Source organism: Mastacembelus armatus, chromosome 23 (assembly GCF_900324485.2).
Source record: "Mastacembelus armatus chromosome 23, fMasArm1.2, whole genome shotgun sequence".
In the NCBI taxonomy this organism is placed as follows: domain Eukaryota; kingdom Metazoa; phylum Chordata; class Actinopteri; order Synbranchiformes; family Mastacembelidae; genus Mastacembelus; species Mastacembelus armatus.
Window position 1 is genome coordinate 11,783,398 of NC_046655.1, and position 13,156 is coordinate 11,796,553.

Consider the following 13,156-nt stretch of genomic DNA (forward strand, 5'->3'; position numbering starts at 1 on the left):
CGCCTTAAAGCACGTTCAAATCATACCTGCTATTACTAAAGTTATTGCAGTTCATCAAATTTGCACATTTTTACTGCAGTCTAGTTTCCACAGTGAAAAAAAAGCACACATTTGACAAAACCTTTTCTGCTTCATCCTTCATAATCATCCCATGACCTTTCACATGCCTACCATGTTGAAAAAACACTGCCTTAGAGTGTAACGCAATCTACCCCTGCTGAAAAAAAAAAAAAAAAAATCATGATATAAAAGGTAGCATTTATTGGATGGCACTAGATTATATTATGTTCCCTGCTCTGCTTCAGTTTTACAGCCTACTCCTTGAACCTCTGGCCTGCAACCTGATTATTATTTGCATTACTGTTATTTGAAAGTCTGCATCTTAAAACTAGGGAGGTGCACACCAATGATTCACAATATTACAGAGACAATAAATGGTCAGTATATGACATGAATAAATCTTTTTAATGAACAATTCTGTTCACCTCTCTTAAAAAAAAAACAAAACATTTTCAACATGATTGTAAGTTCCATGTTTCAAGGCAAATGGAGATGAGATAGTGTAGCTGCAGTTATATGTCCATATGCAGTATTTGAAAATTAATAACCTCTAAAAATCAGTTTTCAGAATAATATACCCAGTTTATAATGCAGTCAGTATAATCAAGGCATGGGGTAAACATTGTCTTCCTGATTTGCAGAAAATATATTCTCTCCTAATATAAGCGTGTTAAATCTGATACTGAACTTAAACATCTTAAGACAGTTCACATTCTTTTTCACTATTCCACTACTTTAACCACTTAGTCTCTCTCCTTTAATTATTTGATTCCTCAGGCTGCATGGAGTCCACAGACTCTGGTGCTTCTCCTTCCTTCCTGTGTGTCTCCATGTGTTTCTTCAGTTTGGCTTTGGATGCAAATGTTTTCATACACTGGTAACAGTACGGCTTCACTGGCTTCAGCCCTGAATGGCTACGTTTGTGTCGTGCCAGTTCTGATGAGCTCTTGAATTTGAGTTCACACACGTTGCAGGGATACGGCCTTTCCCCCGTGTGAATCCGCTGGTGCAGCTGAGCCTCGCTGAGAGTGAGAAATGACTTCTCACAGTGTCCGCAGGGGAACGGCCTCTCTCCTGTGTGAATGAGGTTGTGTCTGGTCAGTGCATATGGCTTGGTAAAGCCCTTCCCACAGTAGGTACAAGGATATGGGCGGGCGCCGGTGTGGGAGATGATGTGTTCTTGCTGTGTTTTCTTGCTCTTGAAACGTTTGTCACACTGAGGGCAGGAGTAGGGCCTGTCGTCCATGTGAGACCTGTGGTGTTTTGAAAGCTCACCCTGGGACAAAAAGCCCTTCCCACATTGTGAACAGAGGAAAGGTTTCTCCCCAGTGTGCATCCTCTCATGCCTGGCTAGCACAGACACCAGTGTGAACCTCTTTGGGCAGTGGGAGCACTGGAAAGGCCGCTCACCCGTGTGAACACGGAGGTGTTTCATGAGCATAAAGCGCAGCGAGAACTGTTTGTTGCACTGGTTACACTGGTAAGGACGCTCCCCAGTGTGGGTGGACAGATGTCGCTTCACGTCAGACCTCCGAGTGTATGTCTTCTCACAGTGTGGACACTTAAACTGACGCTTCACCAGATGCATCTGCCGGTGCTGGGAGCGTGCCAGCAGGGAGTCAAAGCCTTCGCCACACTGCTGGCAGATATAGCGTTTACTGGTGACATGGGACTTCCTGTGCTCGAGCAGCTCAGAGGAGGTGGGGAAACTCTGGCTGCAGATGGAGCAGATCTGAGGGAGCTGACTCTCCTGTGAGTGACACTTCTTGTGATGGACAGTTAATGCTCGCAGATTGGAGAAAGAGCTCCTACACAGCTGGCAGGAGAAGGAGATGGCCACACCGTGATGTTTACTCTCATGCTTTGCCAGATCCCACGAATGCTGAAAGGTTCGGTCACACTGCGAGCAATGAAACGGTCTTTCTCCTGTGTGAGTCAGCTGGTGTCTTCTGACGTCTGACGTACGAGTAAACACTTTGCCACACGTTTCGCATGTGAGGGCCTTTTGCCTGCTCTGAGACTGAGGGACATTTGCATTGCTTTGGTTGTCAGGCTGTTCTGCTGCCCCCAGCTCTGTGGTTCCTTGGGGGAAAAGTTTAATTGATGTAAATATTTCATCAGAACTGGAGGGAGACGGTGTAAACTTGGCTCCTGAGAGATTCCTGTAAACTTCTGTTCGAACACTCTGCATGTGGAAGTGAGGAGGGCTGTTTTCATCTGAGCTGTGAAAAGGACACTGTGAACAGGTGAAGATAATCGATGTCATCTCACTGGAATCTCCTGCAAATAAAACGAACACAGCTGTGAGTGAAACATGTGGATTTTATTTGACAAGGTCAGATATTTTTCTCTTCTTCATGTCAGTATGTTACCTTTGTCCATTCCTCTGACTGCTATCACAGACGGGGCAACTGATACATCAGCTTTGCTCCTGGAGAAATAAAAACATTTCAGTGCAGAACATTCATATCAATCTTAATATATATGTTACAATTTTAGAAATAAGTGTTTTAAAAGAAGTATTTTGGGAAACTGCTTTTAGAATGTGTAGATGTTCTTTAAAAAAAAAATCCTATATCAAAAGATGTAGCAATTACAATATAAATGTTTTTGTACATTTTTGGCTCCTCTATAATATCCTTTGACAATCTCTTGAATTTACACTTCTGCCAACTGGATGAGGTCTTCACTTGTAGACGAGAGGATCTGCGGACGTTAGCCGTGGCACCAGACTGTTGTGTTTCATAGACAGAAACTTCACTGGAGACATCTGTCATTTCTTCAGGGACAGAAAGTGATTTGTAGTTATCCTTCAGGTGCGTGCAAGATGAGTTAATGTCGCTCTCTAGGCCTCCAGGTTGGAAATCTTCCTTCACTTCTTCAATAATTTCTCTCTTGTCACCAGATTGGACACTTGTTTTATGTCCTTCAATTATTTTCCCTTCATCTGTAGCATTTCCTGACCCAACCTCATCATTTAAAGATGAATCATTATTCTTTCCTGTCAGTACATCTTGACCCAGGCTCTCCTTCCTTAAGGCAAATGTTTTTGTCAGAGTCTCCAGAGCTTTAGCAACACCCACAGTTTCACTTGTTTCTTCCACTCTCAGGCTATTGGCCTCCTCACTGCTGGTGTTATCTGTGCTAACAGCCACAATCTCTTCTTCATAGAAATCTGTCTGAACTTGAACTTCAGCTGACTCAACCACTTCATCCGCTTCAGATGCTCCAACTTCCACTTCTGTGTAGACAGCCACGACGCTGTACTGGTCCACTCCAACAAACGTGACAGGGTTGGCATAGTTGTGGATGGATTCTAGTCCGACAGAGATGTTTGTCTTCTGTGAAGGAGGAATGGATAAAGCCGACATGATGCAGCTGCCAATGGTGGATGATGGGCCATCTACGAAAAACATAAGGAGTAAATGACTGAAACACTATACTTTTTGAGACAATTTCTGGGGGCAGCAAATTGCACTAACTGCGTAGTGTATAACACATCAGAAAAACGCCCACTAAAAAAAAAGCTCTACTTACATGGCATTTTCAACAGTCCTGAACTTTTGTAGTGCTCCAGGACTGAGCTCAGCTCTTCTGTTGTGGATTGCACATATTCCTCCAACACAGAGGGAGCAGAGGTGAGCCAGGCTGCAGTCTGTAATCACAGCACAGCTCTAGAAAGGCTCTTGGTAAAATGGCATGGCCCCTTTCACAGAGGTAAAACAACTTGAAACATCTGGATGAGCTGACTGAATACCTGTTTAAGATCTGGTATTGGAAGCATCTTTTCCAGTTTGGAGAGTAGCTCCCATAGTAACACATGTAGAGCTGTATCATATTGAGGCCCATATTCCACAGGGAACACCTCCTATAAGTAATAATTAAATGTGTATTTATTTTAGCAGTAATTTAGTGTATTTCAAGCGCAGAAATGAATTAAAATTGTCTTAACCTGGAAAAAGTAGGCTCTTTCAACTGGATCTTTCAACAGGCTTTGAACAAGTGCAATGAATATGGACTCTGTTGTTCTCACTTCTGCATCCTTGTACTGTCACAGATTAGATTTATGTCAGTAAATGAGGCCCTCCAAGGTCAATATTAGTCTCTATTCAGATGTAAGCAGGCGATCCTTTTAAGTACTTACATCTGTGTTGGTAGACGTTAGTGGCAGTCTATCTAAATAGCTCTGGATCACTTGAGAATCAACAAAACCTCGCCCTGAGTCTTTGCAAAGCTCCAGAATCAACTGAAATACAAACAAGTGAGTTAATAACAACAAACTAACCATATGTGTGTGTAACACAAACTGTAGGTTTTGCTCACCCTGGCTCTCAGACCCAGAATCAGCTGGGCTCTCTGCCTGTGGTTGATGAGTCCAGGCACTGCTTCTGTCACCGTGAACACAAACGCCTGAAGTTTCTCATAATTCATCACATCTTTCTGCTTCGCCAGCTGCCACATAGCAGCAGACAGAAGCTGCAATGGGGGCACCAGGAGGCGAAGACATGAAAGAGGCAGGCCTGTGTCTGAAACATAAAAGTGTAATGTGAGAAGTGGGCTCTGGAGGGAAGCAATGAGCTTTTAATCCAATAGGCACTTGCAGACAAAGTCAACAATACTAGATCAAAACATTTGAAATTTATTTTGAAATTTGTGCTTTCTCAACTAAATCATTGAGGTAATTATTTGTTGAAACATAGAAATAGAACAATTACTGATAAATGTTTATGCCCCATATGTAAACTACCAGGCATAATCCAATGAACCAGTGTAATTGCTGGACAAAACTATTTCATTCAAGTTTCAAATTTACAAACTTAAAAAAATATCTTCAACTGTACTTCAATGAACTGTAATATTTAATTATATTATATGCAAATCTGAATATAACAAAATTATTTTTATTGCAGCATCACCAGTCTGACACCTTATGCAGCTCATATCCGTTAAATAGACGAGCCCGGCTAACTGTATAGCTAGCATAAACATAGCTTGCTCTAAAATCCAGCGGGAGAAGATTGTTATTAAACGTACCGCTTAATTTCTCTGATGGCCCAAGAACCTCCATTAGCGCGACAGGCTTTCTGTGGCGTTGAAAAATAAATAGAAAGTGATGCTGTTAGATTTAGTATTATGCGCTGTTAGCACGCAAACACCCGTTTCCTCAAGTCTTCGCCTGCGTTTCCTCTTTTCAAAATAAAGGTCTCACAATTGATCGGGATTAGCTTGATCCAGTTTCTCCCTCCATCTCAAAATGCAATATAAAATATTGAAGCTTTGTCCCTTTTATTTTTTCAGCTTTGCAATTATACAGTTCAACGCAGAGTACTCACCTTTTCTCAACAGTTACTGTTGGAAAAGCTTCTACTCTCACTACAGCCCAAAACGTAAATAGTATGTACTTTTAACATATGTTTGATATTCAGGGAGATACAATTACACATAAATGTGTTATATTTTACTTAAGAGAGTCTCATCGTTTTAGCATAAATATTGACACACTTTCCACAGAGGAAGAGCGACTTCAGAATAAAACTACAAATCCCGTCGGCACATTCTCGCAGAAGCAATTGGTGACGTCAGGAGGCGAGAGTCACGTGAAACGTTTTACAGCAAACATATATATGTGTCTGCATCTTGTGATTTCTGCCTTTTTTTTTTCCTGCTTTGAGGACAATTTATTTATTTTATAATTGAAACTACATCCCAATCGTAAGATCCTGGTATGGATGAGGACGGGCTGCCACTAGTGGGGTCTGGAGTGGACCTGACCAAGGTTGGTATGAAGCTTAGCTAAGCTAGCTGACATTAAAAATAACTAGCTAGTTGTTTGAGGAAATGAAAAGAAACGGAAACTGAAACTTTGTTCAGAAAGTCGGATAGTAATCTCAGATTAACAGAACTATATAGCAAGCTCCATTTGATTTCCTTATATTCAGCAAACACAATGTTTTCCTGTAATTTTCCAATGAACTCCTCCATGTCAGAAACAGACACTCAGTACTTCTTAGGTCAAAGTAAAATAAAGTTCATATTCATATCTGAATCCTACAGTCTCTCTCAAGCACTAATAAATTAACTACTAGAACAAAATAGAGTTTATTTACTGTAAATGTTCTAAAATAAGGATATTACCTGTTACATCTATTTGTTAAATCCTGTAACATTGTGACCTAAATATCTGTGTGTTCTTTAGGTTCCTGCTATACAACAGAGAAGAATCGTTGCCTATCTCAACCAGTTTGCCATACATACAGTACGATTCCTGAACCGATTTTCTACAGTTTGTGAAGAGGTTTGTGCATCTTTTACTCTTTCACCTTTCTGCTTCTGCTCTCCGGTTTGTCGCACGTTATCTCTGTAGTTCACATCATCAACTGTCAAACCTATTACCCACAGAAACTTGCAGACATATCTCTTCGCATCCAGCAGATTGAAACCACCCTCTGTATTTTGGAAGCTAAGGTGAGACCTGACCCTATTATGTCATGTACATTTTGTGCCTATTTGCTCATCATTTATGGAAAATTGTTGTGATCTGAGCAGCTGTCTTCCATCCCCGGATTGGAGGATGTCACGATAGATGGACTTAGTCAACGGCAAACTGTGCAGGCTAATGGACCCACTACTGCCAGTCCGGGTCACACAGATAGCCCACCAGCAGGGACTCTGCCACCCACAGAGGTAAATTCACAGACATGCACAATATCAAACATTTAGTACTGTTCAGGATTACTTTACTGCAAAACAGCCAAAAGATGATTTTTCCTGCTTGGCTGATCAGAAACACTGGAAATAGGGAAAAACAGCAGCCAATGACCAAAACACAAAAACCAGAGTGTTATCACTCTGCTCATCCAATTTTTGACAAGAAAGGTCATAATCATTATAATAGAAACCACATTATCTTTCCAACAGTAGATCTAGTCCAATGATCAACAGCATTAAAACACCTGAGAGAAAAACATGAAACTCAAACCCAAAGTATGAAACCTGCCAAAAGTGCTAAGAACCACATCTGATACAGTATCTGCTCCATCTAACCTACTAAATGTTTCACCCTGCCTTATTCATTTGTCTATTTCATGCTGTAGTCTGCTCAGAGTACACCAGAAACTGCACCAACACAAAAAGCAGCAGCAGCTACAGAGAACGTCATGACTGTGGCCAAGGACCCACGTTATGCCCGTTACCTGAAAATGGTTCAAGTGGTGAGTCAGCAACACCTGTGGATGTGCCAGATCAGGTTCTTTCTGTTGTGTTAATACATATTTATCTGTCTCAGGGGGTTCCAGTTATGGCCATTAGGAATAAAATGGTTATGGAGGGTTTGGATCCTAACTTGCTTGAGTGAGTGTTTAAAACATTGGCATTGATCATATATTAATCTTTAGCATTTTGGTAAATTTGTATTACGAGGTTTCATTATACTAATCCTCTCACTGCTGATGACAGGACACCGGACGCCCCCGTGCCTGATGGGGGAACGAAGAGCACAGAGGATCCAGATGTTGCTGCCACCAGCTCTGACAGCGAATCGTCTTTCAGTGACTGACCTTTATCCTCTGTCCTCGCCACCATAAAGCTTCTTCTGAAGGCCATCCCTTGCCATCTGAGCTTCTGTAGGACTGTCCTAGATGAGAAGTAAGCTGTATTGTGCCTGTACAAGTGCACCAGCAAGAAGGTGCAGATGAAATAGGCAAATCTACCCAGAGTGACTGTAATTACAGTCTGAATCAGGTGAAATGGTTCTCCTAATGGTCAATCAGATCTTCTCAATTTTAATATATTAATAGCATTTTTGATTATTCTTATCAAAAGGGGAACCCTTTTCCCTGTTGATTATTCAAGCAGTAGGCCCCAGAACACGGTAGTAACAAGAGGTTTTTCTACAAAACCATGTAGTTCTTCTTCTTTGGTAGTGACACAACCACCACAGTTTTTAAGTGACACATTTGTCACTTGGTAGTTTTGTCTATTTTTGTTGATTTGATTTGGATAAAACATACTTGTTTAACATAAACAGTAAGTCAAACTGTCAATCACACTGGGCTGAAAAGTAACAGGTATTCACACTATTGTTGTCAGGTGGTGTGTTCAGTGCTGCATGGGAAATATGAACACTCTTGACCACAAAAACAAATGAACACAAATACATATATGACCATGTTGGAAAAGTGACTACAATAGCAAGGCCTCTGCTGCTTTGCATTTAAAATTTAAACCACATTAGTGGCTGTGGAAACTATTCAGGCACATTATGGTACCTTCGTTTTGTTTGAAATGGATTTTGGCCATTACTAACTGACATCGCACTAACTAGATAATTGTGTACCTGAATACTTTCTGAAGCTGCTGTATGCATCGTCATAACAGTATAAAAACAAACCACAATATACCACTAGTGAAAGACGATAAATATTTGATGTTGCCTGGTCCTGCTTTAGGCACCTACTATAACTAACATTCCCTCCACAAGTCTTTTGCCATAAATAGCAATTTACTGCACATTGACCTCCACTGAAATAAAGAGGTAAACATGGGATATTTTCTTTTCTTTCAATTATGTTCGTCATGCTACGTGTGAATACCTACCTGAAAGTGTAAAAACATGAAGACTGTGCCAAGAATGTTGATGAATAAGATGTCTGTGGATGGATTCTATCCTGTAATGACTGTTAAAAGGTGAGAAGTCTGGACAAGCACTTTGTTTACAAGACTGCCTGTAATAAAACACCCATATGGTTTGCTTCAAAAAGTGCGTCTTTATTATTCAACTTCGAAGTGTATTAGAATCTGTGCAATACATAATGTCATAAGCAAAAATACAAAAGCTTTGAATAACATCCCCTGTGTCTTCTGTCCCTGTGCTCTTAGCTCAGCTGGTGTCCCCTGTGATTTTACTTGTATTGGCGAAAAGTTCCAGTTCCCAACCTGGAGATACGACACTAAGTGAAATATCTGTATGTTACACAAAATAGTTGTACTTTTGTCAAATTGGTCTACTTAAAACCCACTTCACATTCATGAGGTTCTGAAGGGTCACAAGTAAAAAAACGATGGGAAACATTTACAGGGGGAAAAAAGTTTCATTAATTTGCTCGAGCACATACTGAACAAACCACTTAGATCAGCTCCAATTCCTGATTATTTTATTATAGGAATTAAATTAGGCAGCAAATTAACTAGAAAGCCAGTTTGTAGTACTAGGTAGCCTAATTCCCATAGCATGAGATGTCTGTAGGTTATAAACACATGCAGAATAACATCCATAGCTGCACTGTAGAACCTCATAGCAGTATCAGCTGGTACCAATAAGTACCAGAACAAAACTCTTAATCACAGCATCTACAGAATGAGTGTTTTTCTCCCTACTGTGTTGTCATAACAGTATAGTAATCCATCTTTGAAAATACTAAAAAAACATCCAACCTTTTCTTAATAAATTGGCAGCATTTGAGGAATAATCACAGGCATAGTAGTAAATCAAACAGCCTGGTCTTTGAAAATAAGTACCAGTATCTGATATCAGTGTGATCTCAGAAAACATAAGTGCTGACTAGATAAAGTTGCACTCACAGAACGACTTTCTCAATAGTTTGACTGGTGTTGTCACTGAGAAACACATGTGCAGCGATCATGTGTCCAACCATGTGTCCACTCAAGAAGAACTTCTCCAATTAGAGGTCACAGGTTTGAAATGCAATGTCACGCTGGTGTGGCAAGGGTCGGGAGTGCAAAGTGACATTTGACTGAACATAGGTGGTACAAGACAAAATGATGTTTGACTGTATAAAAGGTAGAAAAATACAGGCTGTGCTTACATCCCTTGTAAAAAAAAATATAAATATAAAAAGTACAGTACCTACTGTCAGGTAATAAACAACACAGTCATATAAAAGCCTTGTGTACATAAATATATAAGGACAAAAACCTTGCAAGAGTCTCTTAAAACTAAAAATAGGTCCACTGAAGTTTTGCTGGGGGTTGGAGATCAACACTACTCCTCATACTCTGTTTTCACTTGTAAGGTAAAAAGCTGTAGGGAATAAAAAAGTAAAGTAAGAAAAGTTTTAAAAAAAAGAATTAGCATTGTGTTTATTAGTGTTATACTCACTTTGAAATCATCGATATATGTGAGGAAGAAGCAGACGAAGCTGAAGGCAACAACCCACTCACATACAGCACTGGTTACATACATGGGATAGTCCTGTAAGGGGGACACAGAAGCTGCACTCAGTCAACATATGAGGATGAATTACAATAATTATCAAATATGATTTCCTAGACTAATCAACACATCGTTTGGTTCGTAAATGTAGGTTTTCTAAATGTTTTGTCAGCAGTGGTTGGATTGTTAAGGGCTGGTTACTACACTGGCAGAAGTTGGACCTTTATCCATTTTATCCAAGTTCTTACAATTAAGAAACTGGGGACTGTTTTTGCATTTTTGATTGAGAGATGCCAACTGATCAGTTACCAAAAAAAAACCCAACTTATTATTAATCCTTTTCTCTTATTTAACTAATCCATTGTTTCCATAACACAGGGAGGAGCTGCAGTTTACCTCGTTGTCTCTGTTTCTGTGCAGCTCGGTTTGTTTCACAAAAACTGCACAGACCACAGCTGAATTCTCCATTAAGGAAAAGAGGATTTAGCGCTGTGGTTACTGACACTTACACTAACAACGGCTCACGGGGGAATAATAATGTTGCAATCGAAGGTTCCTGGTAATATGCAAGTCATATGAGTTAACAAAACAAAAAGTTAACAACCCACATAGACTTCTGTGAAAGGATACTGGGGATAAATGCCAAAACAGAAATGATGGCGATGCCCGCACGCACTCCACACACGCTCCTGGAAGCTCCGTATGGATAGGCAGAAAATGAAATGACAGACTGGAGAATTATATATATGATACCAGAGACAAAGAACAGCATAGCTCCCATATCATGAACTACTGTCACTGCTGTTTCCTGCAAGCAAAAAGTAGAAAAAAATTGCATTAGACATGAGGTGAAGTCATACTGAAGTGTGGATTAAAGTCTGCACTGCCTGTGGAGACATACCTGGAAAGTTGCTACAACGCACATGCCCAAACAGGACAGCACCCCCAGCACCAGAGCAGCTTTATTGAGAGATGGTCTCACCACACTTGTTTCCTCGTTCAGCTTCTCCACATACTTGTATCTGGAATATATGGTGGCTATTCCTGTGTAATGTTCAAAACATGGTCAACTTACCACAACATTTTATCAACTTATGACTCATGTTTTTTTTTTTTTGTTTTGTTTTTTTTTGTTCAAAATTCCCTTTTGCATCCCAGATTTTGGTTTCATTCTCTTAAAAAGGGAAATGTGACTGACATCTTCTCCCTTCAAAAATCCCAAGTTGCCTAAAAGGGTCAGTTGGGTGGGGACAGTGCAGAGTTTCATACTGACAGGTGTGGAAATACCTGCGCACGCAGAAATGAATGTCATCAGGCCGAAAATGCAGCTCTCTGGGGGGTTTGCACTTGTGTCACTGAAACGGGAAAAGACAGATCTGCACTTACAAACATGCGCTGAAAGTGAATCCGAACTTCCCGTTATTTGAGAGTAGGTTTGTGTTTTCTCTTCTTTTCGTAAAAAAATAACGGAGAAGTGAGAAATAGAGGTTTGAAACTGCAGCAGCCCTCGGAAAAATACAGATGTGTAGACGCAGCTGGAGTCTGGGCACCAGCCAAGTTAACGCGTAGGAAAACGAAACTAAGTTTGCATATTGGAACAACTTTGCTCTGGTTTCTCGAATTACTTCAAGAGAATAACACCTCGACAGGAAGTCTGGTTAATCTGTTCTTTCCTGAAACATATGTCTGAAGGAAACTTACCTTATGTATGGGAAGATTACATCGACATCATGCCTGAAAATAGCAATCAGGTAGGAAACAATGAAAGTGCTGGAGGACCAGATGACCAAAAACACTGGCAGGAAGCAAAGTCCTTGCTTGAACCAAAACATCTCAGAGCTTTTACGCGGAACGTGCAGAAAAGAAAACCCGTATGTGCTGAGACAACACAGCCATAAAGTTACTGCTGCTGCTGCTTTGAAACCTGACGAAATCTGCTACCCACAGTCACATGCGCTCGTACGAACAAGAATGAACTTGGCCCCTGCCTATGAACTGATATACAGTATAGTCACCTCTTCCCCAAAACGACTCCCCGGGGCCCGCCTACGCACATAAACCCGTTATGATCATCCAGCTCTCTTCCTTCTTCGCTTTTTTACTCTGCCTGTCTGGGAACTGAGGTCAGTGCCAGTAAGGACCAACAGCAGAGGAAGTATATCAGCCTCTACCAAGTACCTAATAAGGTACAAGTTAAAGAGATCAGAATCAGAATGAGCTTTATTGCCAAGTGAGTGTGCACACACACACACAAGATCATTACAGTAATAAGTCCTGCATTCAAAATGCTACTTAAGTACAAAGACTAGGCTTCAAAATATACTCAGACTGCAGAATTACTATCAAAAGTACTAATGTTACAGGTACATGTATATTGGGCTAATTACTTTATGTACTGCCTGGTGCCTTAATGCGTAGAACAGCAGATAATGTAAGAATCTGCAATGTCACTGGTAAAGCTGCCAAATTTCCCTCAAAATGAGAAGCATGAAATACCATAAAATACTCAAAGTATACATTAAGTACACTGAATAAATGTACTTGGATTCCACTACTGAAGATTGGCATTGAACATTATGGAATTTTTAATTTTTTTAATTTTAGATGCATGGATCGTGAGCAGCATTGTGCAGAGGAGTAAGGCTGTATCTGGAGTTCTAAGCTATGAGGTGATCATATTCACTTTTTGTAAAATCTAAATTTTTGAAATATCTATAACTATAAAAGAAATCATGGAGTAAAAAGTGCAACATTATCTGAAATGCATTGCAGTACAACCACAAAAAGGCAAAAAAGGTAATGTTATATGGGAATAATGCCTTTGATTTACAGTGTCTTCACCTACATTGATTTGTGAAAATCTGGGATTGTGTAAACACATGGTTACTTAAGTAAGGTTTTGTGGTTCAAAACTTGAATCTTATT

General features: G+C 40.3%; 3 protein-coding genes across 3 annotated transcripts; 1 reads left to right on the forward strand and 2 right to left on the reverse strand.

Moving 5' to 3' along the window:
* Positions 1-186: 186 nt before the first annotated feature.
* On the reverse strand, positions 187-5,234 carry LOC113142423 (zinc finger protein 888). The gene is made up of 9 exons (XM_026327442.1): positions 5,095-5,234; positions 4,384-4,586; positions 4,205-4,306; positions 4,013-4,108; positions 3,818-3,928; positions 3,598-3,715; positions 2,677-3,463; positions 2,433-2,491; positions 187-2,340 (listed from the first exon to the last, which is right to left on the reverse strand). The coding sequence occupies exons 1-9, from the start codon at positions 5,126-5,128 to the stop codon at positions 818-820; spliced, it is 3,033 nt and encodes a 1,010-aa protein (XP_026183227.1). The 5' UTR covers positions 5,129-5,234; the 3' UTR covers positions 187-817.
* Positions 5,235-5,650: 416 nt separating this feature from the next.
* washc3 (WASH complex subunit 3) lies at positions 5,651-8,603 on the forward strand. The gene is made up of 7 exons (XM_026327278.1): positions 5,651-5,836; positions 6,257-6,355; positions 6,460-6,525; positions 6,607-6,744; positions 7,155-7,271; positions 7,346-7,410; positions 7,516-8,603. Exons 1-7 carry the CDS (start codon positions 5,786-5,788, stop codon positions 7,613-7,615), a joined length of 636 nt encoding a protein of 211 aa, XP_026183063.1. The 5' UTR covers positions 5,651-5,785; the 3' UTR covers positions 7,616-8,603.
* Positions 8,604-8,805: 202 nt separating this feature from the next.
* Positions 8,806-12,330, reverse strand: dram1 (DNA-damage regulated autophagy modulator 1). Its single transcript, XM_026327277.2, has 7 exons — positions 11,933-12,330; positions 11,519-11,586; positions 11,133-11,275; positions 10,862-11,039; positions 10,628-10,686; positions 10,178-10,270; positions 8,806-10,099 (listed from the first exon to the last, which is right to left on the reverse strand). Exons 1-7 carry the CDS (start codon positions 12,061-12,063, stop codon positions 10,061-10,063), a joined length of 711 nt encoding a protein of 236 aa, XP_026183062.1. The 5' UTR covers positions 12,064-12,330; the 3' UTR covers positions 8,806-10,060.
* Between the last annotated feature and the right edge of the window lie 826 nt (positions 12,331-13,156).

Excerpts from the sequence above, each read along its gene's own strand:
- washc3 (XM_026327278.1), top strand. The coding sequence starts at position 5,786 with ATGGATGAGGACGGGCTGCCACTAGTGGGGTCTGGAGTGGACCTGACC. Across the intron at positions 6,745-7,154 it reads GGACTCTGCCACCCACAGAG|TCTGCTCAGAGTACACCAGA; the intron begins GTAAATTCACAG and ends TTCATGCTGTAG. Across the intron at positions 7,272-7,345 it reads ACCTGAAAATGGTTCAAGTG|GGGGTTCCAGTTATGGCCAT; the intron begins GTGAGTCAGCAA and ends TATCTGTCTCAG.
- LOC113142423 (XM_026327442.1), bottom strand. The coding sequence starts at position 5,128 with ATGGAGGTTCTTGGGCCATCAGAGAAATTAAGCG. Across the intron at positions 4,109-4,204 it reads TAACGTCTACCAACACAGAT|TACAAGGATGCAGAAGTGAG; the intron begins GTAAGTACTTAA and ends AATCTGTGACAG. Across the intron at positions 3,716-3,817 it reads CAATACCAGATCTTAAACAG|ACTGCAGCCTGGCTCACCTC; the intron begins GTATTCAGTCAG and ends CTGTGATTACAG.
- dram1 (XM_026327277.2), bottom strand. The coding sequence starts at position 12,063 with ATGTTTTGGTTCAAGCAAGGACTTTGCTTCCTGCCAGTGTTTTTGGTC. Across the intron at positions 11,276-11,518 it reads ATTCATTTCTGCGTGCGCAG|GAATAGCCACCATATATTCC; the intron begins GTATTTCCACAC and ends AACATTACACAG. Across the intron at positions 10,271-10,627 it reads ACAGAAACAGAGACAACGAG|GACTATCCCATGTATGTAAC; the intron begins GTAAACTGCAGC and ends TCCCCCTTACAG.